Source organism: Haemaphysalis longicornis, unplaced genomic scaffold, assembly GCF_048455015.1.
Source record: "Haemaphysalis longicornis isolate Haplotype H1 unplaced genomic scaffold, Haemaphysalis longicornis Haplotype H1 scaffold_7, whole genome shotgun sequence".
In the NCBI taxonomy this organism is placed as follows: Eukaryota; Metazoa; Arthropoda; class Arachnida; order Ixodida; family Ixodidae; genus Haemaphysalis; species Haemaphysalis longicornis.
This window is the reverse complement of record NW_027526422.1, coordinates 38,686,973-38,712,789: the sequence shown is the minus strand read 5'-3', so window position 1 is coordinate 38,712,789 and position 25,817 is coordinate 38,686,973. Positions and strand designations below refer to the sequence as shown.

General features: G+C 51.5%; 1 protein-coding gene across 3 annotated transcripts in view; it reads right to left on the bottom strand.

The window, feature by feature from the left end:
• Hmgcr (HMG coenzyme A reductase) overlaps positions 1–25,817 on the bottom strand; it is an 89,527-nt gene that overhangs the window by 40,761 nt on the left and 22,949 nt on the right. Inside the window, exon 1 of one of the 3 annotated variants that reach the window (XM_077676813.1) lies at positions 10,970–11,100. The exons of the other annotated variants lie outside the window; for them this stretch is intronic. Within the exon in view, the coding sequence (XP_077532939.1) occupies positions 10,970–11,085 (116 nt within the window). The 5' untranslated portion in view covers positions 11,086–11,100. Of the gene's footprint in view, positions 1–10,969; positions 11,101–25,817 lie in introns of those variants that run through there. 3 annotated transcript variants of the gene reach the window in all.

The following is a 25,817-nucleotide window of genomic DNA, read 5'->3' as shown; positions in this document are numbered from 1 at the left end:
GGCGCGCGCGCTATCCCTCCGCGCCGACGGCGACGACGAGGCCTCGCGACTCTGGTATAGCGCCAAAGACAGACTAGTCGGATACAACGAGATCACGAAGGCGTACCGCCTGGCTCGAAGGAATCTCCCTCCACCCAGCGAAAAGCTGGACAGAGCCCAGGCGGTTACATTCCGACAACTGCAAACGAGGACCGTTCCGACGCCGCACATGATGCACAGGATGTATCCCGATGCCTACCCAGACAGCAAGTGCAAGGTCTGCCGAAGGGAGACGGCCACGCTAACGCACATGCTGTGGGACTGCAAGACACACCCGGACGAAGCTAACTCAGGACTCCTACCGCCGCGGCTAGAAGCGGCGCTGGCATCATACAACCAAGAAGACCAACTCTGGGCCGTCCAGCAGGTCCGAGAGGCAATGGCGAGGCAAGCCCCGGAGGACCCCGATGGGGGACCGTAAAGGGACGGCCCAGCCGTCCCCTCGAGGATGATGTAGGCCCGATCGACGAGCGCTAGCGTCTTGACGTCAGCGTTAGTTCTGCAGGCTTAATAAAAGTTTATTCAATCCAATCCAATCCGCTACAATGGCTCACGTCAAAAAGATAAACCATTGTAGCTGTCAAGGGTATTGTGGCCAAGGAAAATGCGAGCGAAGATTTTGCGAAGCCCCAAAATTGAGATAGCCAGAATTCCAGCTAACAAAGACGTAATGCGCCATAGAAGTGGGGTATTGGCGTTGCCGTTTATGGCCAATCCCCGACGTGGATACGGATCATGCGTGCGTGAGTGTGCAGTGGGTGCCCAGACACTCGCTCACGTTTCCCTCTGCGGTAACGTCTAACCAACGTAACACTCTTAAAAAAAAAGTCGTGGCACTTACTAACAGAACACTAACCAGTTACTTGTCGCAGTATAAACGAGGTACTTAGCGCCTTTACTAACTGGTCATGCATAACCCTGCAAAAAGCTACGCGTGACAATGTGAATCTACTGAGCGCGCAGACTACATACACACATTCAACACACACATATCACACGTAGACAACCAACAAATAAATTGACGAAGAATACCAAATGAATGCACGAGCAGAGCGAGTATAACTCAGTTAAAGGCGCAACCACATGCGACGTTTTGGTCGCGTTTGGAGACCGTCCGCGGCGACGTGCGTTCAGCGCGCGCCACCAAATACACAGCAGCGCGCTCGGAGCGCCGGTGTCTGCGCATCCCAGATTTTCGGTCCGTTTTCGGCGTCTGCGCTGGATGTTGCTACCCTCAATTTCCGGTCCCCCTCCGCAATCAACATGGCGGCTCTTTATTTGGCGGCTCTTTAGCACTTTATTTAATAGAGCATCAATTTAACGTGTTTTGTTTGTTGAAGTTTTGATTATTCTTTAGTTTATTAGGAATGACTCAAACAGAACGATGCTGCCTTTACCAAAGTAGGTCTGGCAACTTGGATCGGAGAAGCGCTCTTTGCGCGCCTCTTGTGGTTGCTTGCCCTCTCCAACGCCCGTTTCGCGTCGGCGCCAGGCGCCGCAGACGGCCGCAAGACGCGACCAAAACGTTGCATGTGGTTTCGCCTTAACGTAGACATACACCTGCTCTTTTTTGCTTTTATAGCCAGCAGAGGAAAGTCATCTGATAGAGTCGGTGGCCCTGTCGAAAAAATCAAATATTTTAGCGATAACTTTAGAATTATGCATTTTAATAAGAGCATATACAAGTGAGCACGTGGATTTGCAAAAACTTCTTAATCGTAATTTGGAGTCGGGAAAGTGCTGTACTTATTATGTTCAATTATTCATAGAATTTTGCATTATCAGTGAATGTTACTATCTAACTAACGGTTCCACACTTAGTGGCAGGACCTACGTGCACATGGGCAGATGCGCGGAAATAACCTGTATAGTGTACACCATTGCTGATCTCCAGGAACAGCACTGTTTCGGCTGCTCCAGCGATTTCGCCCTGCGCGAATAGTGCTCGCCGTGCTTTTGTTATACGCTTTCTGCTAAAAACTTCAGCCGATATCGATTCCGTATTACCTAATAAACCTTCCGTAACTCCTCTTTAACTTTTTAAGTAACTCCGGGCACGAATTGCAAAGCATGCTTTCCGCACTGGGCGAACAGAGTAGAACCGTGGGCCCGAAAATTAATATGCAGAAAACTAAAGTAATGATCAATAACCTCGGGACAGCACAGCAGTTTGAGATAGATGGCGAGGCAGTGGAAGTGGTAAGCGAATATATATACTTAGGCCAAGTTGTGACCCCAGATCCCAACCATGAGGCAGAGATAATTAGAAGGATCAGAATGGGGTGGGGTGCATATGGCAGACATTCTCAGATAATGAATAGCAGCCTACCATTGTCGCTGAAGAAGAAAGTGTATGACAGCTGCATCTTACCGGTACTCACCTACGGGGCAGAAACTTGGAGGCTCACTAAGAGGGTTCAACTTAAATTGAGAACGACTCAGCGGGCAATGGAGCGGAAAATGATAGGTGTAACATTAAGGGCCAAGAAGAGAGCGGAGTGGGTCAGGGAGCAAACTGGTGTTAAAGACATATTAGTAGAAATTAAGAAGAAGAAATGGACGTGGGCAGGGCATGTAATGCGAAGGCAAGATAACCGCTGGTCATTAAGGGTAACAGAGTGGATCCCTAGAGAAGGCAAGCGTTGCAGGGGGCGGCAGAAAGTTAGATGGGCAGATGAGATCAAGAAGTTTGCGGGGATAAATTAGTCACAGTTGGCACAGGACCGAGGTAATTGGAGAATAATGGGAGAGGCCTTTGCCCTGCAGTGGGCGTAGATAGGCTGGTGATGATGATGATGATGATTATGATGAACTCCTCTTTTACTCTTAAATGAGCTCATATTTTCTACAAACGCTGCTGGTCGCACACAAATGTGCAGTTTGCAACTCCGGGAAACGAACTGTCACGAAAGCGAACGGCCGAAGTGTCTTAAGTTGTATGAACTTCATGTTCCTTACTATGTTAATAACACTCTAGGAACTAACAGAACAGAGCCGCATTCATTAAAGCACGAATGTTGTCGGGGGGCGCACGCAGTTTCCGCTTCACGTTCGATTCCCGACGACCGTTCGGGCGATTGGTATTGTCGGAGTCTTCGGATAGCGAGCCAGTCACACCACGCGGACTTTCGATCGGTCGACGTGCACGTGCCGCCGTCGGCGTCGTGTGACAAAGCGCTCTGCGAACACGGAAGTCGGCGTCGCCTACGTGCTGTCGTCGTGTGGGCCTGGCCAACGCGGCTTAACGAGAAGCGTGGTAATAGAGTAAAAAAGATAAATATTGACGAACACGATAGCGTTAAGCGTGCTACAGGAAACGCTAATTAACCAAAGGCGCCACCGCGACCCGTCGACGCTGAGCACACGACACTTCACTGAAAGCGCGCGAAAAAAGCCGTCCAACTGCAAGATTTCTGCTTCATGACGTACGTGGGAGAATCGATGACGTACGTGCGGAAAGATGGTAGAGCCCAAAACAACGCATGAAAGGGTGGGAACCAGGCAACAAACTTCGAGACAAATGTCTGAGCTTTCCACTGCACGTAAAAAAAAAAAAAAATGTTATGCTTGGCACTGCTGACGTTGACCACCTAACCTAACGACTGCACTAGTTCATTTAGTGTGCCCTGAACGCCTTTCATGGCCTCTTTAAGGCCCAACCACATGCAGCGTATTTTCGGCGTCGCGCGAGCGTCAGCGTCGTTCGGCGTCGACGAGCGTCAGCGCGCGCGCCAAAATGCATGGCGACGCGGGCTGACGCTCGGGCTACGCCGATATCTACGCTCGCCAGATATCGGCGCGAGCGGCGGAAGCGGCGCTGGTGCCAGTTTCCGGTTGTGCCAGTCCGACTCGCTGTTTTAATGGTGGCCGGCATGCCGAACATCGACGCTGGGGCATTAATAACTGCAGTCGCAGCCCGCCCCGCTCTATGGCGGGCTAAACACAAAGATAACAAGAACAAACCCCGCAAACAGACGTTGTGGGATGAAGCGGCAGCAGCCGTGGCGCCTGGTGTTGCGGACGGAGGTAAGGCATTTGTCACCTGCGCTGCAGCCTGTGCGCATAGTTATTGTAACAAGTCGTCATTGTTTTCGTGCGTTTGTGCCGCAGAAACCGTGCAGAAAAAATGGAAGTCCCTGCGCGACAAATACCGGCGACTGTTCAATCTCGAGCTGGACGCCGAAAGAAGCGTCGAGCGCGCACGCCGGCGCGTGATTTCGCCGGTCCCATGCGGTTACTAGCCCTCTCCTGCGGGCCCGCGCGTTGACGCCGAACGACGCTGACGCTCGCGCGACGCCGAAAATACGCTGCATGTGGTTGGCCCTTAAAGCCCCGCGGCAGAGCATGAATGACGCCAGCCGTGCTTCGGTACACGTACGCACATCCTTCAGAGAACGCGTCGCTGCATTCGTAGCTTCACCATATATACATACGAACACCACAATGTTTTCGCCCTTGTGGCCCCATGGAGTGTAAAGTTCAATCGAGACGGAGCAACGAGTCGCCCTTGGCCCACCAGCCGGCGAAGCACTACGGAGAGCGTCCTCTTAAAGATCGCTGACGGCCGGGCCGCAGTGCCGGCGTTCACGGTCCCCTTTTCCGACCGAGAAGACGGGTGGAGGGGGGGCGGTGCACGCCGCGCGCAGCCGAGCAGACACACTGCCCTGGTTTTCACCCACGTGAAATCGACAGCCACCAGGATGTGACGAGAAGCGCGCGAGAAGCTGCGCGGGCCAATTGCGCAAGGGCTCCTCCAGAATTCGGCGCCACGGCTGCCCGATCGCGGCGCCTAAGGCCACAACGTCGCTGCTATTTTCGGGAGCCGGGAAAAAGGCTGGCCCGCAGTGCCTCGAGAGCAGCAGCAGCAGCAGCAGCAGGGCTGTCGATTTCCATGTTTACGCGTGTACCTTTCTCCGAGTACCGTGTCACCGCCAACGAGGCGGAACAATCGCGAGGGCAGCGGGCGCTCCTCTTGACGCCTCTGTCGGTGCAGTGCGTATACGCACGACGGGCGGCCGCCAACCAAGACGCCAATGTTTGCGTATACGCTTGCTTCTGTGTCGCCGTGCGGAGCGCTGACCCTGCATGTACGCAGCTTCGGAAGTACAGGAACGGCTGATGGCCTGTCCGAGCCTCTCGAAGGCTTTGGGTGCGGCTGCCACCGCCGGAAAGGAAGCTTGCACTGCGACCACTGTCCTTTTCCACTACGATTACCGCGGCGAATGATCCCGGCACACAGGCATCTTACAAGGCGTCTTGTATCGGATTGTTATACACCCTGATGCGATTCATGGTCAAAGGAAACAACACCCTACACCCTCACGGTTGCTGACACCCGTTGGCAACCGTGTCATCCTCACCATAACCTTGTAAACGAATTCGCCAAGCTGTTGAAGTTTTTATCACGTCAACTTAGTGCCACATTCGGCCAAACTTGTGACCTCGGTTCTAGGAAAACACCTTTAAGGGAACCGGGAGAACAATACCGGGTTTGGCTTTATTCCAGAAATTGGGCAGTTTAAGACTTCCCTACAATTTTCTTCGACGAGAAACGATCCTTCGGACTTAAAAAGGCGGATTTCAAATTTCTCGCCTCCGAACGTTTATTGCGTGCCAAAATTTTTTTGTAGCCGACAAAACAGGACAGTCAGCACGCTGACAGCACGTCGAGGGACGAAGCCAAACCTATATAGTGAAGCTCTCACCTATGCAATGGCGTGACTGCGGGAACCGTGCTTGGTTCAGACATTAATTCTGAAGCGCATGTTTCCATCTGAGTAGAACTGAACTAGATTCAAACTGAACGTTAAATGTTCAAGCCCACCTCCAACACATTGAAGCAGTTCTTGGGGGCGACTGGTAACAGCAGCCCCTTCACCCAGCAACGCAGAAGCCTTTATAGAAGGGCAAATAAAGACGTTTCTCTCTCAGAAAACGCCTCGCTCTCAGAAAAAACTTCTCTCTCAGAAAAACCCACAAAACGCCTCGCTCCTCGTACCGTCCGTCTGACCTTCAAGCTCAGCCAAGGTCAGGCCAGCGCCTCGTGCGGTTGCGCAGTGAAAGCGTCCAATCGCTCGCTCGTTCAAAGGGAAGGATGAGAGGGGGCGATTAGGAAAAGTAAGGGCACGCCGTCAGAAAATGATACAAGGAGGCGCTGGCTGCATCGAAGTTCTCTGCGCGCTCGGGCATACAGCGCCGACTTTTCCGAGCAGCCTGTGTGTTTTTGTGTTGCCGTGCAATTGTAATTGCACGGCAAGCTGTGAACGGCAAGTTTCGCAGGCTGTGTCCATCTCGCATTGTTTCCAAGAAGTTATAAGTCACGGACGCGGAATGTTAACTGCCAAGGCGCATGCCGAGAACGAATATTATGAAACAGTCAAGGCGGTAGTTTAAAATCAACGCCCCCATGCAAAGGGAACGCCTCTAATCATTATCGTCACACGCAGCGCTCACGTCCTGTCGGTAACCACCTTAGCGAAGACTAGAGCGCCCCTCCCTAATGGCGGTACCGTTAAGGATTCGGTGGGAATCTTTCGGCACGTGCATCACCATCATCATCAGCCTATCTACGACCACTGCAGGGAGAAGGCCTCTCCCATGGACCTCCATTTATACCGGTCCTGTGCTAAGTGCGACAAATTTATCCCCGATGCATGCACGGCGCGTGCAACGCGATCCCAAAGTGTCGAACACGCGTTATGTAACCGGCATCGACCCAGCCGCCTTTCAAGGGCATGCATGGAAGTCACGGTGAGGCCGCTAGACGTAGTCATCGGCGATCTCAAGCCGCTACGGTTTCGACAAGAGTCTAGCCTTGGTTGCCGCAGATGGGAGTGTCTCCGCACGGTTTACGCATGAAATGGAAAAAGGCAACGCACAACAGCATTTTCCACTCCCATAAACATTTACCGCCTTTCCTTCTCTTATACCCCTTTCCAGAGGGCCCTGCAGGCGGCGCCCTCACCACTCTGCGTCATATCCTGTGGGGATGTCCTAAATGCCCGTGACCTCCAATTACTTGTTAAGAGCAGTGGGACGAGGGGCTAAGGCGCTGAGACCTAGAGGTCCTAATGACCGGCGTAGCCAGAACACCGGGACACTCGTTTACGCGTCTCTCTACAGAGTTTTGTGCTTCAAATTGTTATCTAGGAGGCGTTTGTAGATCGCAGCCGGAGAGGAAACTCCTCAATTGGACGAGACCTGTTCCAAATCGGCACCAGAGTCCCAAGACGCTCGCCGCCGAGTCTGTACACAAAGCAGCCGCGTCGGCGGATTGCCTCGAAAGCGTGTCATCCTTATTTCATATTTGCCGCGCTTTCGATGCGCTTTTTCAAAGAAAGTGCTACGAGTTGTGCCGCGCCTCCGTCAGATGGCGCCACGGGTCCCGCGACCGAGAGAAGACCCAGTGAAACGTCCCCCTCGCGAGGGGCACGTGCCAAATGCAGAGCATTTCCGGGGGCGCACGACGTTAAGTAGTTTGCGTTACGTTAATGTTGTTGCACTTGTGGCAACTGCTGACGAGAGAGCGCTCGTCAGCAGTAATTTGAATGAGTCAACGATATAAGGCGCGTCCGTAGCGTCCCATTCTGTGTCGGCTTTGTGGCGCAGTGGGTAGAGCACCATGTACATTGCGTTCCGCCCGCAGGGTCGAGGGATCGAAACCGGGCGCCGGATAGTATTTTTTTTATATAGTAGGGAGGGGTGCGGTGCGAACTACGGACGTCAACGCGGGTGACATCGTGAGTTACTGAAATGCGCTGCATTTAAAATCCCGAACTACAAAGTGCGAATTGCGGCACAGCGATCTATTGGCAACTGCTGACGAGAGAGCGCTCGTCAGCAGTAATTTGAACGAGTCAACGATATAAGGCGCGTCCGTAGCGTCCCATTCTGTGTCGGCTTTGTGGCGCAGTGGGTAGAGCACCATGTACATTGCGTTCCGGCCGCAGGGTCGAGGGATCGAAACCGGGCGCCGGATAGTATTTTTTTTATATATAGTAGGGAGGGGTGTGGTGCGGACTACGGACGTCAACGCGGGTGACATCGTGAGTTACTGAAATGCTCTGCATTTAAAATCCCGAAAGTGCGAATTGCGGCACAGCGATCTATTTTCGCAGCTGCGATAAACTACCGAATGTTTGGGACGACCAAACATTTCGGGCGCTGCTGCATGCGTCGCGGACCGGCCGGACCAATAGGAACAGAACTATAGATGGGTGTTATGTTTTTTTTTTTCCCGTGACGTTCAGGCATGCAACTTCAGGCATCAGACTTGTACGAAATGTAAGGTTTCTCTCCCTCCCCCCCCCCCTTTTTTTTTTACAAGCACAAAAACTCCACCCGTGACAGACGTGATTAGGTGAGCAAACACAGTGCTCTAGAAAAACGAAAATCGCACCGTTGGCAGGAATGCATTGCGAATTTCGCAAGTGCGGATAACCACTCCTCCGAATCCGCAAAAGAAAAAGGCACCACGTAGTGCGGGTTCGACGCGTTAGTAGATTTGCTACTTCCGCTGTTTCTGGTTCCCACCTAGCTCACGCGGCAGCACAAACGTTTTTCTATTTCTTTAATTTCACTTTAATTGATCTAACGCCTCTACATTCCACTGGGAGTTTCGCTCTGATTTTAGCAATGGAGCGAACGCAAAGATGCAGAAAGAAGGAATGAAGTAACGGCGCTGATTACCGAGTAAAATGATCGAGAGAACGATAAGAGAGGCCGAATATTCTAAATGACCCATCCTCCAGACTGTCCACCCCCCTCAAGAAAAGAAAAGTAATGAAAAATGTCGTTTGTAGAAACCTACGCCACAGCACAAAGTCCTGTGAGGAAGCCTGGAACTTTTCAAAGACGGTATAGACAGCAGATGTATGGCCCACGAGGGGCGCAACGAGTACTAATGCATTCGCGAACACCGGGCGTAACGTGAAAAGGCACTCTCGCTCTAAGTGAAATGGACGCGTACTTTCAACCAACAGGCAAATATCGTGATGCCGGCAACGAATGGGGCAGAGAGATTATTATACAAAGAACGGGCGTAGAAAACGACTGTTCGAACAGCAAAGTGACAAGTCCCGAAGACAGTATACGCCACACAAGCAACTGCAACACAACAGATGTACGGAAGGACAAACGAACTCCTCTTCTAGCTGCTTTACATATAGAATTACGCATACAATGAACTGACTACAGCAGCTCAATAAAGCGCAACGGTTTCGTCGCGGTTTGTATGTCAGAACCTTCATTCCCGGGACCAGACGCTGGTGCCTTTTATTGCGAAAAGTGACTGTTTGCAGCGGAACGACTGAAAGCAGAGACAAAAGTGGAATGATAGGGGTTTCCTGGCAGCCGGAGTGATCAGTTTTCTCTGCAGCATTTGTATTACTAAGTGTATAAACGCCTTGGTTGGCGTATTTGCATTTCCCTCCAGTTTCACCCTACCAGACAGACTCTTGTCAAAGACGTTCATATTCAAGTGTCATTCCTGTATCCGCGACGAATTGTACCGCGAGGAGATGACACACTATTGAAAGGTACGGCCGCGTGCGGACCAAAGCGATTAAAGTTACCAGAGTCCAATCTCTAATACACCAGAGATAAAAAGATACCGGATCTAGTCCAATCTCCAATGATTCAACGAGTAGCCTTCGCTACACGTTTGCTTCCGAGTCCTACAACTGGGCCGCTGCTCCCACACAGATGTCTCACCATATAAGCGCGCGGCTGTGGTCGCTATGATCTCAAAGCACCCATTCGGGCAATCTTGTTGAAAGCTACAGCCGGATACGGCGCCGCCCGCGTACCAGAGCGATAAAAGTGGTACAATCGCTAATCGTTCAATGTGTCGCCTGCGCTACGTTTGTGTCTTAGTCCTACGACCGTGTTTAACTGCGACAGCAGGCGCTAACCCAGATGACTCATCATATAAGCGCGAGACTGTGATCACTATTACCCCAGAACACTTGTTCGGGACATGTTCAATGCTGTTGCACATAACGTTCGGCGAACTGAAGAAGATGCCTAAACAACTGCAAGAAGTTGCGTTGCAAAGTGCGAAGGAACGCGGTAGCGAGGGAAGAGGCAGAACATTTGTGCCCGAGAGAAACGAACACTGAGAACAAAATATAACTGTACGAATTTTAAGTGCGTGGGCTTGGTCAAAAGGTCTGTGTCACGAAAGCGAAAGGCATGAGGCAGCGCACCGCAACAGGTTTCAGGAGCGAATTCTAAACTTGCACCGAGTGCGAGAGGGCAGCGCGGTGAGTGAGGAGGTCCGCAGCGCCCAATTTGGCCGAGTAAGGTTAGATCAAATTAAAGCGGCCTTGCGTAACGGCCAGTTTCCTACATACGTCACAAGAAACAACTCTGCAACGTAACTTCCACGTCTTGCCCGTCTTCGAACGTCCCGAGGGCTCGTGAACGTTGTGAAGCGCACGCACAGGCCTGCGAAGTGGCAGCCGTGATTGCCAGGTCGACAAGTTCAACACCATGTTCCATCCGCTATCTTCTTCTCTCATGCCCGTTTTGCAGCCGCAGCTTCTCTTTATATTGCGGAGACACAGCGCCATGTCTATAGAAACTAATAAAAAATAAAATATACAGAACATACCCGCCCACCCAAGCAAGCGAACGCGGTGAACGCCAGCGGTGGAGAACACGGTATGCTCCAGGCGCTCTTCAGCCTAACGGTCCTCCAGGACACCATGGTACTCTCACGGTCAAGGATTGCTATGGCCCCCACACGGCCGCAACGAAATCCAAACGTGTCGCCAAACGGCAGCTGGGAGTTATCCGTCGGCCACGCGTCCTAGCGACACACGGGTCCCCATGGCCGATGACAGCGCCGAAGCCTTAGGGGCCGAAGAAGGACTCGTCGCACGCACGTGGACCTAGTACAGGGGGGCGGTGAAAGCGAGAGGGGTCCCACCTGGCACAGTGGCGTAGAGCGCGGCGCACGGCGGCCAGGGCGGCCTCTTGGAGTTTGTGCACCACGGCGTCGCGTCGCTGCGGCGTCGGCGTCGATGGCAGCGGCGCGTCGCCCATGGCGCCTGGCTCCTCGGGAGGGACACGGGTCAGCCGAGGCTCATGGCGCCCGGACGGCGGCGAGGGAACTGGTCGGCGCGGAAGGAAGACCAGCGCTTTCGCCTCCAAAGAAAATGGGGGCCCCCTTCCGCGTCACGGACCACCGAGGGAAGAGGGGGGCCGCGGCGACCACCGCGCGGACTGCGACGCCTGTCGCGGAAGCGGCACAAACAGTGGCGCGCGCGCGCTCCGTGTGAACGACCCCGTTTCCCGGTCGGCCGCCGATCTAGGCCACGGCGCGGCGGCCCTGACATTGGCCCGAGGGTCTCTGGGTCAGCCCGGGACCGCCTTCCTGCAGACGAACATGGCCGACGACGAAACGGGCCCCTTCCCCCCGATCACGCCACTCGCCGAACCGGCAGCGGAGAGCATTCCCCCCTCCGCCCGCAGGCCAACGCGCTCGTCGGCGGCGGCAAGCTAGCGGATCGCCATCAGCGAGCCTCTGCCAGCCCCAACAAGACCGTGAGAGATCGCCGAGCGACTCCCTCCCAGCGGGCGTGATGCACCTGATCAGCAGGACACGCGCTCCCACGAGACAGACTTCGGTAGAAAACGCCTCTGCAAGACACGCTCACGGGGACCGACCACGATCTCCTGTTCTCGCGGCTGGACGGCAAGGACCGCGCAGGTCGTGTCGCGTAAACGCGTAGTGGTAAGACGCGGTCGTGTCTGTTCTCGCGTGTTGTGCCTGCCTTCAAGGCGCGCAGCAGGTGTGCGGAAAAAATTGGCGCCTTCCCTCTCGCGTAGATGAACAGCCTACTGTAACTTCACAGAACTTGCAAAGGATCTGCGTCGAGAATGGCAACTCATTCTCACCGGGCGGAAATCCGTCGCTCAGTTTGGGCCAGTCAACGCCATGATTCGCAAGCGTCAACTGCCCTCCTGTACGCGGAAAGCAATCAGGCTACCACAACACTACGATTTGACACCGCTTATAAGCGGGTCCAAGATTGCAACTTATCCCTCTCGCAGTGGCGTGCGGCGCCATTCACGATGAAGCCCTTGATTTCTTCATTTTCATCGCATGGTTTCCATTCGAGAGCCTTGGCGGGTCACCGCGGCCGTGCAGCCCTTGACAGCCAGCTTTGCGAGGTGCGACATTTTAGACGTGCATCTCTTGTTGGACATCTTGTTGGACAGCACAAGGAAAACAAAGCAGCTGACAGCACAAGCGTGAAAAAGAAAAACGACGGACGGCAGATGGAAGCTTCAAATAAACAGCTAACCTTGCAGTGAGGATGAGCGACCCGAAGTGCCGGTGAACGGCCGTTTACCGTACCGACCGTACAAATGCGGGGTAAACAACCAGACACGCGCAAGGAATAACGCAGAAGGAAGAGATAACGCGTCACGTTGCACATAATTATTACCGTTCGCCTGCACCGCCCTGCGTCGGGTGCATCCCGTGACATTCCGCCTAGCTTCACTCAATTCCGGGGCTTGGAGTCACGAAACGTGAGATATACTGGATTCCAATCGCTTCGCAGTAATGGATTCCAACTCCTAACTTCAGTACTGGTATTTACTTCTTCCAGGAGAAGTACTTCACGTGCATTAAAACAAACAAAAAGTCGAGTACAGCTTCAAGGGACAATCACGAATCACTACCGTTTAGTTTCGCACAAACACGAACGATAGTCCTGGTTTCACTGCGCCGCGGAGCCGTCGGCAAAAGCACCCTTACCAGATGGGAAAGGGGGCACGATACAAGCGTGCGCGCACCGGAGCAACGAAAATCAACAACCCGTCGTCATCCAACAACACTGCTCTCCGCAAGGGCACCCGGGCAAAGAGATTTTTCGTTCGCGCATGGTATTACCGGCCGCCGCCGAAAACCGCTGGCCCGGCGACGGTTTCCCTTCCAGGCGTCGAGGAAGTGGGCCCGCTAAGGCACCTCGGTTACAGTGAGTCGGCGCGCACACACAAAGGCAAATGTATACGGCACAATAGTCGGCATATTCCGAGCGCTCTTAGAGCGCCCACCCGCTATCTTGCCAACCCGTCGCTTCCTCCTTGCGCAAATCCATCTGCCTCCACGGACTGCCGACTCAGCGCTGCGCACTGCACAGGCGGGCTCACAGGAGTGCTCAGTCAGAGGGGGAAGGAATCCAGGATATACCGCGTGCCTTTCCTTTCCTTTACAGCAGAGCTCACCGCGCATGCGCTTTAAAGCGGCCGAGAAAGGCCGTCGTGAGACGGATGCGCGCCTTCCTCGACCGGGAGCGAACGTCCGCTCTACAGGTCATGACGTCATCACTCCAGAGAAACCGCCCCAAAATGGCGACCGCACGACTAACCTAATTCCTGCCGGGCGAGGAAAATAACGCGACGTTGGCTGGAAAGGCGAGTCTTGGAGGTAATTTTCGGCTGTCGTAATAACACCGACCCAGCAGACCAGCAGAAATAAACGTTCTGTGCACGTTCAGCGTGTTAAAAAAAAAAAAAAAAAAAAAAGAGAGAACGACCAATATCTTGGTTTCACCGTGTTTTATATACCTCCGCCTTTCCCTGTTTAGTTTCGACGCGTAACAGTTTGGGTTTTTCCCGTTTGTCGTTAATTGACTATACGCCTCGAGCGCGGCCTGTAGGGGCGCCACTGAAATCCCCCTAGCGGCCCGTTTCGAAAGCAGGCGCGGGAGTCCGCGCCCCGCTCCCCAGTGCCGCCGCTACTTTTGCGGTTTTTGCGGCACGTTCACGACTGAGATTTACCGTTTGTGGGCGTTTGAAATTCATGTTTGTGTGGAGCAGTCACTCTGTTCGCAAATGGGGTGTGTTTACGAGAGTGCAAATGTTTCCGACGCGATCTTAGTGTGGTATTTTCGGTCTGTATAAGCGCCAGGTGTGTGTCAGAGGCCAGCGTCGCGGAATCGGCGTATGATGGAGCCGATTGTAGTTACACTCACCTGAATTTACTAGCCGTGTCTCCGTAACCACCGGTTCCTGAGATGTTCATGCTACAGCTATACACTACGATTTAAATCGGTTTTGTGCGCTTACATAATCAGCGGAGCACTCATACGTGACAGCACACCAGTTACGTTTGCCAATATTATACCTCAGATATTGATCACCACCATTTACAAGCCAGTGTGTGTTAAATTCGGGAATATTCAGCAAACGTACGATGGACAATGCATAATTATACTCGGGGATCAGCACACGACAGAGTCGTCTTGTCGTGAGGTGGGCGCCCGCAGACCTTCATCTGCTACATATATCCCCTGCGAGCAGCGCGGAGACGGGCTTACAATATAATCCGCGTGCGCGACTAATTGCTTCTTCGAAATATCGTCATATGGCACAGGGAGCCTGCAGAACAAACCAGAAACTGAAATCAGAGGGCCTTATCACATACCATACTCTTCCAACCACACATTTCATCGCTTGTTGAACAGCCTACCCTGTATACTTCCAAAAATGCGTCCGCCGTACGATCAGCTCTTCGTTGAAGTATAAAAACAAAAGGAAAGTGAACGCGAGATTTATGTGTGGGATTACTAAAACGTTCATTGCTTGATTCCGCTCCGCATTTGTACACGGCGTCCCCCTCCCCGCCCCCCCCCCCCCCAACCGATTTCTCGCGAAATAGCAGTGCATTTCGCGTATAGTTGGTCTAGTGAAACCTAGACGAACGTCTTTAGCATGCCAGAAGCTGCACTGTTTTTTTTTTAATTTCCGTTACAGCTATTATGTTTCTAAATTCCGCATTGGCACAGCATTTATTTTTCTGTGGTTTCATTTCCTTGGTTCTTGCTATATGGCGTGTGTGGACACATATTTAACGACGCACAGGCTTGGAATATACTTTACATTTTCGCATGGTTTATATTCTTATAAAAGGCATCAGTTATTGTCCGGGATTGGGTAATCACATCCCCGAAACATATTTTTCTGCGGCGTATATATGCGAAACGAAGCCGCATTCGTTGTCCACGCTGCAAAATGAAGCCAACCTCTCATTGTGCCAGTATCAGGTCTAAACAAGGCGTCAGTAGAATTCATTTGTGCCTAATGTTTTGGAGGTGACATGGGTGATATGTTGCTGCCGTCGCCGACGCCCAGAGAGCGGCGACGAAGCGCGCAGAACCGCGTCCCCGGGTAGCTCTTGCAGGCGATCGCGTACTCTACGAAGACGCAGCTGCTTTTTAAACGTACTCTTTGCCTATAGTCGTCACCATAAAAAGTTTTTTTTAGGGCGCGGTAAGGCGAAAAGAAGCGAAATAGAACCAAAACACTGCACGAGCCCCTATCAGTCACACAGCGCAAACCCCGTCAACGCCGCGGAGAAGCGGCGGCAGGCGGCGCAGCGATCGCGAAGCTCGAGGCGTATACCGCAAGCGTAACGGTTCACAAGCACACGCAATGAAAACGCTCGAATTTTATTGCTGCCGCTAGCTCTATCCTCTCGCTTGTGCATCGGAGCGGATCCGGTGGCAGATGTTTACACTATAACCGTTACGGCGATTTGTTCCTCAGCGCCCAGCAACAAACGGCCCGAAGTGAAGAGCTGACCACCGCAAAGAACACGCACAGATCACCAGGCAGTCGCACGGCAAACAAGACCAGACGCAAATACCTCGACAAACAAATAAAAAAAGGAAAAGTTGGCACGCGCTGCGCAACGCATATATGCTTACGTAGATAGCGATAACAGCTCGCGGTTTTCTACAAGTGGCGCCGATGCCTAGACACCAATGCCACTGGTAATCATCTTCGCGGCCATTGACCTTACCCTTTTCTTCTTGGGCTGAGGCGCGTTACGAGTTGTCGGACCGATACCGACACTTCGACGCAACAGCGCCACAACGAGACTTGTTGGGTTAGCAGGTTACCGTTTTAAACCATGGCGAAAAGCGCGAAAGATGGCAACCACAAGAATTCGAAAGAAAGCAAGTACGAGCGCTACTCCCAATTTTTAACGAAACAAAACAAAATGGAGATACACACATTGTTTTTTAGCGTCTGCGCATACAGCCCAACGGGTGCGCAACTTGGAGGAGGTCGCCAAGGTATTTGATCTCGTCATTATATATCGACCGACAGACGTGTCACCGATGCATTGAGTTCCCTAGCTCCCCCCCCCCCCCCCCCCCCCCCCAAGTTCTCGGAGCTATACAGTTAAAACCAGATCTAACGAAGTCACCGGGAACCGCAAATTATTTCGTTAAATAGAGAACTTCGTAAAATCGGTACTACTATCATTTTCCAAGCTGTTGATTCCCCAAATTTGACATCTAAAGGGAGGCGCGTACCAGCAGCTACCATGACACCGTATAATTAATTGCGGCGGTCGTTAATTCCGTTAATTTAGCAATGCGCTAAAAGTCCGCGGTGAAAATAATAAGCCAGCCGGGGCTTGCCCTGAAGCCCTCGCACCTCAGCAGATGCGCGGAACACGGCGCTTTTAAATGCGGAGCATTTCAGTAACTCGCGATGTCACCCGCGTTGACGTCCGTAGTCGTAGTCCGCACCCCTCCCCCTACACTATATAGAAAAAAATACTATCCGGCGCCTGGTTTCGATCCCTCGACCCTGCGGGCGGAACGCAATGTACATGGTGCTCTACCCACTGCGCCACAAAGCCGACACAGAATGGGAGGCTACGAACGCGCCTTATATCCTTGACTCATTCAAACTACGTCAAGAAGCTGCTGATACAACGCATTCACTACCACCAACTCCCCAAACACTAAACGTTAACGCAATACACCCACCCCCTATGCGACGCAATTACTCGAGTCCCCCTCGCGGGGAGATGGGCCCAATTTTTGTTGCACCACTTCCCCGCTAAGCGGAATATCTTTAAACCGCGTGAACAGGGCTTCTTGGAACTTCTCGTGCGGGGTGTTCTTGCGGTTCTTTTTTCTTTGACGCAATTCCAGACGAAGTGGCATGAACGGTGGCTGTTACGCTAGTATCGTGCAGAACTGGGTGAGAGGAATGCCGGACGCACACCCAGGACGAAGTGTATTTACAACATATCGGAGGCGTTGGATGACCACTCAAAGGAAATAACGGTAAATCACACAAAAATGTTCACAAGGAGAGTTCTGTTACCTCCCCGCGGCACTGGCTAGCGCTAGGCCCGCGAAACAGTTGCGTTAAGCACGGCTCACGTGCCTTGCTGGGGCACAGTGGTCGTCGAGGTTGAGGTCGCAGAGCTTGGCCGGTTGTTTCACGGACAGGACACCAGCGAACTGGTGCGAGACGCTCCGAACACTCCCGAGACCAAGCAGACCAGACCCGGAAGTCGTGGCCAGGACTCAGCAAACCGGCGGTCCGAGCAGGAGCATGGGGCCGCTGACGCACCACAAACGTCTGTCTCACAGCAGCAGGAACCCTGGCTCGAGCCGGAACGGGACGACGCGGAAGTTCCCTGTGATCACTCGTGCCCGAGCGGGTAGCCACACCCAGGCGGCAGCTCGCCTTGGTGACCGATGGCGACGGTATCGTAACGGAAGGCACGTCGGCCGGACGTCTGACGTGGGAATGCCCGATCCAACCGTGCCCTGCCTCGGTCGCCCTGCGCTTCCCTGGTTCGAAGCTCTTGCTCGCACCACGCCTTCGTCTTCTTCTTCTCGGTGGTGTCTTTTCCCAGCGGCCGCTTGGTGTCTCGTGCGATGTGAAATCTTCTTTCACTGTTTTCACCGCGCCCCCTCCTAGCCACTCATCACAGTGGCGTCCTTTCCGCTGAGCTCATCAAGCAGAGCTCTGTAAAAATGTCCCCCTAGATGCCCCCCGCCCCCCCCCCCCCTTTTTTTTTGTGGCGCAGCGCAATAACATTCGTGGCGTTCTGATGATGATGATTGTGCTTAATTGCGCAAGGGCTTCCAGGCCAAAGAGCGCCAAAACAAGGGTGTGTTAATGTCGCAGGTGAGTTATATGCTGCATGCTTTTGTTAAAAGTTGGTTGTGTAAAATTGGTGTATAGGGCCAATGATTGTCAGTTGGTAAAAAGTGAATAAAACTAGTTGTGAGAGTTTAAAAAGATGCCGGGCTAGAAATCAGGGTGCCTCGGGAAGAGTATATGCCTAGGACAAAAAGGACGAGGCCCCTGAGTGTCACGGAAAAGTACCTCAGCAGTGTCCTCATTACTGACGGACAAGCTGGGGTCATGTGCGATAAGAACTTTTCATGAAAAAATCAACTTCGGCCAAGTAGTCTAAGACTTTTTTGCGATTGATTATTCCTTCATCAGAGAGAAAGTGTATGTGTTGTGTGTATATACTAGCGAAGTGTCTTTGAGTGTCTCGAGTGACTTGTATACGTTCAATTAGGATACGGAGTACAGAAAGTTCTCCTCCACATTTGCCACATGTCGGTCGTGGTGTTCCATTTAAGAGGTATCCATGTGTGCCATGTGTGTGCCCTATCCTTAAACGACACAGAGCAACTTCTAGAGACCTGTGTAGTCTTTCGGTTATGTGTCTACCTATTTGTGGTTTAACTGCATGGAGTTTGTTCTCTGTTTGCGTGTCCCAGTGTTTCTTCCAGCGTTCCCGGAGTTTTCTTTTAATGAGCGATTTCAGGTCACAGTAAGGCACTGACATTATGTCCACATTTCTACGAAGAGCAGCGACAGCTGCCTCCTTATCAGCAGCCTCCTTTCCTGCTATTCTACAATGACCAGGGACCCAGCAGACAGTAATTTTGAGCGCCATCGAATATGCTGCCATGATAGCGTTTACGAGCGAATTGAAGACTGCGTTATTATGCGGCTTCGCTAACGACAGGGCTGTCACCACACTGAGAGAATCAGTGTATATGACCGAGCAAACTATTCTGTTTTGTATAATGTGTTCTATTGCCAGTGCAATGGCTTGGGATTCACCAGAGAAAATGCTGCTGTGAGGATTTAGAATTTTTGAAGCGCAGATGTACGGTCCAAGTACGGCACATGACACTGCAGAATTTGTTTTGGGCGCGTCTGTATAGAACTCTGCACATTGATATTTATGCTGACGACTTAATAAGTGCTGTTGAATCAAGGCACTAGGTGCTTTGTTTTTGTTCATACTTGCAAAATACATGTCGCATGCTACAACAGGCGATAGCTTTATAACATCAGCTAAAGAGGTTTTGTACGTGTCTTTGAAGGAAATGTCCAAGTTGGAGGCTACAGTATTTACTGTTATTGCATAGGGCTGCGGAAGTGACGGCCGCTTAACGAACAAAGATACAGTGGATGTGTCATGAATTAAGATGTTGGATGGGTGCTTTATGACTGAGGTTGTTTTTACAGCATATAACAAGGAGGTGTAAGCACGCTGGTTTTCCAATGACCACACGTCAGATTCTACATACAAACTTTCTGTCAGCTCGTACGAAAAACACCCGTCACCAACCGCAGGCCTAAATGATAGACAGGGTCCAGTAGTTTCAGAGCAGCTTTTGGGGCTGACTGCGATACACTAGTCTACCATAGTCAAGCCTCGATCTTACGAGGCCGTTGAAAATTTTCAATAAGCATGCTCTGTCCGTGCCATACGACTGACGGGACAGAATCTTTAGAATATTTAGTGCTTTCGTGCATTTTATTCGTTATTGTTTTATGTGAGGAATAAAGGATAATTTTTCATTCAGCAGCACCCCCAAAAATTTGTGGTCTTTTGCTATCGGGATGGACTTCCCTTCAAGAGTCACACATGGGTCTGCCCGCATGCCTCGTAGCTTAGTAAAAAGTACGCAGCTGCTTTTGTCACAGTTAAATTTAAAACCGTTCGCATTTGTCCACCTTGAGGGGCTGTTCACTCCAAGTTGTAGTTCCCTCTCACAAATTGCCATATTGCAAGATTTAAAACTAATCCGAACATCATCCACATATATAGAGTAAAAGAGAGTTAGGGTTGATGGCGTATTGCGCGCGGAGTTTGGGGTGATGGCATAGTGGCTATTATTGTAATACAAAAACGTGAAATATACGCTCGAGAGCTATCAATTAAGAAACAAAAAATAAAACAAGTGTCCGAAAACAATTAAAATGCGGGAAAGACACGTCAACATGTGCATGCATGCTCTTGCAAGTAACACACAGCTGCGACAACGCTGCACGAAACTAGCTGCAAATCATTTGAACGGCTGAACGACTGAAACTGTCCCCCTTCCTCCGTGATGCGACGTTCAGCCACAGCGCACTTTTCGCCGTAGTGAGACTCTGCGCCGTGTTGCGACGCTCAGCCGTAATGCACTCTTCGCCGTAACGCGACTGTCCACCGTAGTGGGACGATGCCTGGCTTCACCGGGGTAAGGTGTGTTCGTCTTCCTCACAAAAGTATCTCGGGACGTGGGCTCGAGAGCGGCACACAAAGGAGTCGAGAAAGCATTTCTTTCATTGATGCTACTTAACTTACAGGCTGAAGAGGTCCAAGAACGGGACGGACATAGGCTACGGTTGCGCGCATTTTTGTTCTGCCCGTCCAAAGAACGCTTTGCGGCAAAGCCAACTTTATCGCGAATGCTCAGCAGGAAACAGCTGCAAGTGCATGCGCCTTCCTTAGGGATGATCGCCGTCAACGCTCACGCTCAAAAGAAATAAAATTTGGTCGCGTATATCTCGCACCTGAATGGCATCTCACCTCTATGTCGGGCGCTGAAAATCTTCGCTGATCATCCGCATTCACAGAGTGGAATTGATTTTTCTACCTGTATCACCCGCGCATGAAGCTATCCGGGGACTTAGAGGAGAGCGACAGCCGAACTAGAGTGAACTAGAATTTATTATCGTTCACTCTAGCCGAACAGCGCCCTTTCGCTCAGTTGGCGAGTCCTGCCGGCCGGCGCCGCTCCCGCACACTCCGCTCCAAGTGGCTCTGCGAATGCCCAGGCGTTGCCTAGCAACGGAGGCGCGCTCGCCTCTTTTTCTATGTGTTTTATTTACGAGGCGCGGCGCGTGCTTGGTGCCGCATTTTTATTACATACATTCCGGCCACAGAAACGTGGATACTGCTTTCCCCTTCAACGGGGGGACACATAAGGCAAGCAAAACGCTAATTATCGCCGCTCCACGCCCATAAAATGCAGTTATTCGCTCCCAATGCCTATTGCCCGACACGAAACCTCGGCTTCTGGTTGGGCCCGTGCACGCGCGACTTAAAATACAGTAAACCATCGTTATCACAAAGTCCTTAGGCTTCGCTATAAGCGATATTTTATTAAAAGCGGAGATCATTTTCTTGCGATGAAACACTGCGAACAAAGACAGCTTTACAGTGAGCCGAACAGTGAGCCTAAATGCGCCGACAGCGTAACGAATGAACGTACACACAGAAATGAGCGAACATACAGAACCTAGCGCCAGTTTCTTAGTTACAAAAAAAAGAGGCGGGGGGGAGGGGTTACCGATGGACATTAAGGCCACTAGGCCATGGTCACTGAAATGACCTGCAAGTACACGGAACGTACTTATTGTGGGGTACAGAATCAAATTTCCCGCGTCGACTGCAAATACAAAACAGCGCGGTTATAAGACTTTCGTGCCCCGCGACGAAATCGATCACATCCGTAGAGTCCCGCTTTATGTCTTCTGGTCACGCTAGTAATCGTGTCGGCACACGTGACGTTGGGCTGTACTGAACTCCTTATCTGCTCTACAAGAAAAGCACACCAGTAAAGTCTCTGGGGAAGGGGACGGGTGGAGGGGGGGGGGGGGGGGAGCTTAGGCGGGAAAAGTTCCGGGAGAGGTAGGGCATGATGGAAAAATTATACGGCGGGCTGAGGAGACGGAGTCGGGCGCGCCCACGCACTCGTCGGTGTCACTAAATTACTGTACATGTAAGAAAAATATGCTCGTTTTGCAGAGTGATTGATGCAACATACGCATGACCTAGAGAAGTCGGCGATACCGACACGCCTAGCACCTTCTTGTTCCTCAATAACGATCGAGAGGGAAAGCAATAACGAACATAATTTGAGCTCAGTCTTGTCAGTCCGTTTTCATTCCTCTTCGTGTTTGATTATTCAATCCACGCAGATTTGCACGTCGATAATGATTGTCTCAAAATTAGTCGAACCTCTCGACCGCTGGAGAGATAGCGCGTGCATTTTTGCAGGAATCAAAGCCTGCAAATTATTAACGCACCGTGCTGTGCATTAAGGTTGAAAGATAAAAACACTTCCACGCCCCGAGACGACCCCGTGAAATATATAATGCCAGCTCCAAAGCAAAAGGGAAGCGAAGCTGCTACAATACCAAATAAAACAGTATTACAGCATTAATTACAAATCTTCTTTGAGTTAAAACTTAAAATATCCCTTATCTTTGGACGTATGTGGACGGGGGGAAGGGGGGGGGGGGTCGGTCACAAACACGATTGTTTCTGACTCGGGATTTAGCCTTTTTCCGTACCAATTACCTCAATGAAGCTTCGAAGGACTGCATTTGTATCCCTGCAGGCAAACACTGAGCTGCGCGTTCCACGGCGGCTTTGTATATGCGGCCGATAGGCTCACTAGCGGTGGTGGCGTCATGGTATGTGTACATGTGTTAAAACTGCGACTGATTTTTATATTCCGCCTGCAGAGGTAAAACTTCCCACTGTCACGTAGTCGTTCGAGCAGTCCAACGTCACAATCTGTTTCGAGACAGCTGCGATAAAGCACGCGCTAGAGCCGTCGTACCATCCCGTCGACGCTCAAGTACGCTGACAGCGGACGGGAATTCTTAGTTGTTCGCGATTAATCATGACAACAAAATGAAACTTGTCCTAATGGAAAAAAAAAAAATAAAAATCGTGAGCAATTCCACTCTGTCAAGGTGAATGACCGGCGCACCTTTTTAGCGCATGACATGAGCTAATTTTTATTCTCTTGAGCGTTGGCGGCGGTCATCCCTAACAAACACCCATACATACACGCACATACTTTCACATTCCCTCTACCGAACTTCAAAATGGTGCCCACTAATAACTAATCCACTTAAAATGCATATCTACATGACGAGACGTATAAGATTGAGGCCTAAGTAATGTTTCGGTCTTGCAAATGGTGCCCATCATTCACTAAGCTACGCAATACGCATATTCAAGTGATGAGACGTGTAAGCTTGAGGTCCAAAATATGTTTTGAATGGCGTGCGACCTCAGTGGTGACCGCGTGCAAGCAGCATACTGAGGGACGTCCGGTTGCCAACGGCTCGCGCTTCAAAGACACGTGCAGACTCAAATTGTCCTGCTCTCGGACACCAAATAACAAGGAACCCTAGCCATATAACGTTCGCTTAATGTAGCCCTCTTAGCGGCTAACCGTGCCATGGTTCCTTTTTTATTTATTTTCCCAAGATATTAACATTAGATTGAGAGCTACAAAGCAAAGCGCTTCGGCGCGCGAACGTTGTGCCGCGATTTAGCTAGCCATTCGGGGGTAGGGATATACATAGGGTTATTCGTTTTCGGGTTTTATATATATATATATATCTATATATATATTCAAAATCGGGGGGGGGGGGGTAAAAATTGGGTGCTATTGTTCAAACTGATATTCGGGGAGAAATCGGGTGTTTCGGTGAACCCATTCCGAAATTCGGGTTTTTTTCCGGTGAAATCGATAGATGTACAAATTTAATTTTGTTTTAATACACTCTGTCGATTTTAAAGGGTATCCCGAGCTTGTAAACGCTAACGCGTTAGAATTGGCGTTTATAAGCCGGAAATCGGGGGGGGACTTGAGGCTTCTCTTTAAAATGCTCTCCGAAATTTGGCATTTGTTTGAAAATGAATAAATAACGACAGTAAAAATAGCATTGATAACTTCTAGCAAATGAAACATCTTATTTACGAAAATCTGGTCATCGATTGTTCCCTCATCCTCGTTTACATGCATTATTGCGATCTGCTTGCGGAACTTGTCGGTCTTCATTCGAGGCCCGTCTGATCGCTGAACGTGTCTCAACTGGGAGAAGGTTCTCTCCACAACACAGCTTCCATTAGCTAGGCACAACAATGTCAGAATATAGTATTTGCCAGCCTGAAGTTGCGGTTGGCAGAGTCATTACAATACTCAGTGATTTCGGAAGGTGTGTTTGTGCCCTTGCTTCCAGCGAGCTTGAGAACGGAGGAAAGTCAGATCGCTCCTTTGAAAAGGTCCATTCGGGGACAGATCGGGTGTAACCGGAATCTTTTGAAACATGTCCGCGGTGTAAGAATCGAGTTTTACCCGAAACGAACAACCGTAGATACACAGCGTCTCTGTAAACTGAACCCGGGAAAATATTTCGGGGAGGTTGCGTTACGTCCCTGGTTGGCAGAATCCTCACACAGCGCGGTGGCCAAGCCGCACCGCTCGGTAATAAACGGGGTCTGTGCTCCGTTCGCGTTTGAACGCCTCATCGGAAACCCCGGGGAACAACGGCAATCGAGAGCCGGAAGACGAGCGAAGTGGTTCATGCAAACGAGCCCCGATTACTTGCCGACCAGCTGGAAGACCGGAAGCGCGGCGAACGAGGTGGGGAGCGAGAGGGGCCGGCGACGTCCACACTGCGCAGTCCAGCGCGCACGGCAGGTTCCGTTGGTCGAGGAAGCACTTCCGCCCTCGGGAAACGGGTCCGCGGGCGAAAGTGGGCCGCCGACACCGTCGCGACAGGCCGTTTAGCGCTGACCTCCGACGCACTCAGAATGTATCGGCGCCGCCAAACTCGTGCGCAGTGTGTACACAAACACGCGCGCTCGCTCCTCTATAGGGACACGGAGGCCACAAGAAAAGGCGCACTTAAGTCCTAACCACGATGCAAGAAAATACAGTGGACTCCCGTTAAGACGGACTCGGTTAAGAACAACACTATGGTTAAGACGAACAACATTTTAGATGCGAAGCATCTCTCGCTCGCGGGGATGTCCCGCGTCCGTGCCCCGTCCGCAGCGCCTCTGATGATGATTGTGGCAGGATGCCCCTAGGGATTGCCAACCAAAGAATCCATCACGAGATAGCTTCGCGTTCAACCACCGTCGTCATCTTCCCGTACGGGAACCGCTGAAGAAGAAGAAGGAGAAGAAGACAAAGCTGCGAACAGGAGGGCGTGTACGTTCCTCTAAGCCGGTGCACCAACGTCAACAACCTTTACCTCACCAACGCTGACGGAGACTGCCTATTCGGCACAGAGACGACAACATCGACAAGAACATGGGACGGTTTCGGCGTCTCGAGAACCACCGCCTACTCACCGTAACACAACAGTACTTGCGTGCCTTTGCCACCGGTCTGGACCCGGACGCGGAATTCCCTCTGGCGCAACTCAACACCGGATCACTCAACATAACGGCAACACAATGGAACCACACGGAGCCCCAATGATGCTTCTCATCCTCATCAGGGTTCCCCACGGGAAGATGGTGTAATTCTTTTTGCCCTCTTGTAACATCCCCAATGCAAAAAACCTCCGCACAAGACGAATTTCTGATAATACGAACAATTTTTGCGATCCCTTCGAGTTCGTTTTAAGGGGAGTCTACTGTACTGTCCTAACGGGAATCGCTGGTCCCGTGAGCGTCTTAATTGGAGGCACCCTGCATACCGAGTGACTGCTGGCCCTTCGTCCATCGCTGCGGGCTACGCTGAATCTGCTCTGGCGGCCACGGACCATTGCAACTTTTACCCATAGCAAGCCGTGTATATATAAAGTTTCATCGCTTTAGATTGCAGCACGCACTGCAATGCCGACAACTTCAACCCGAATAACATCCGTTATTAAACCACACTAGCAGT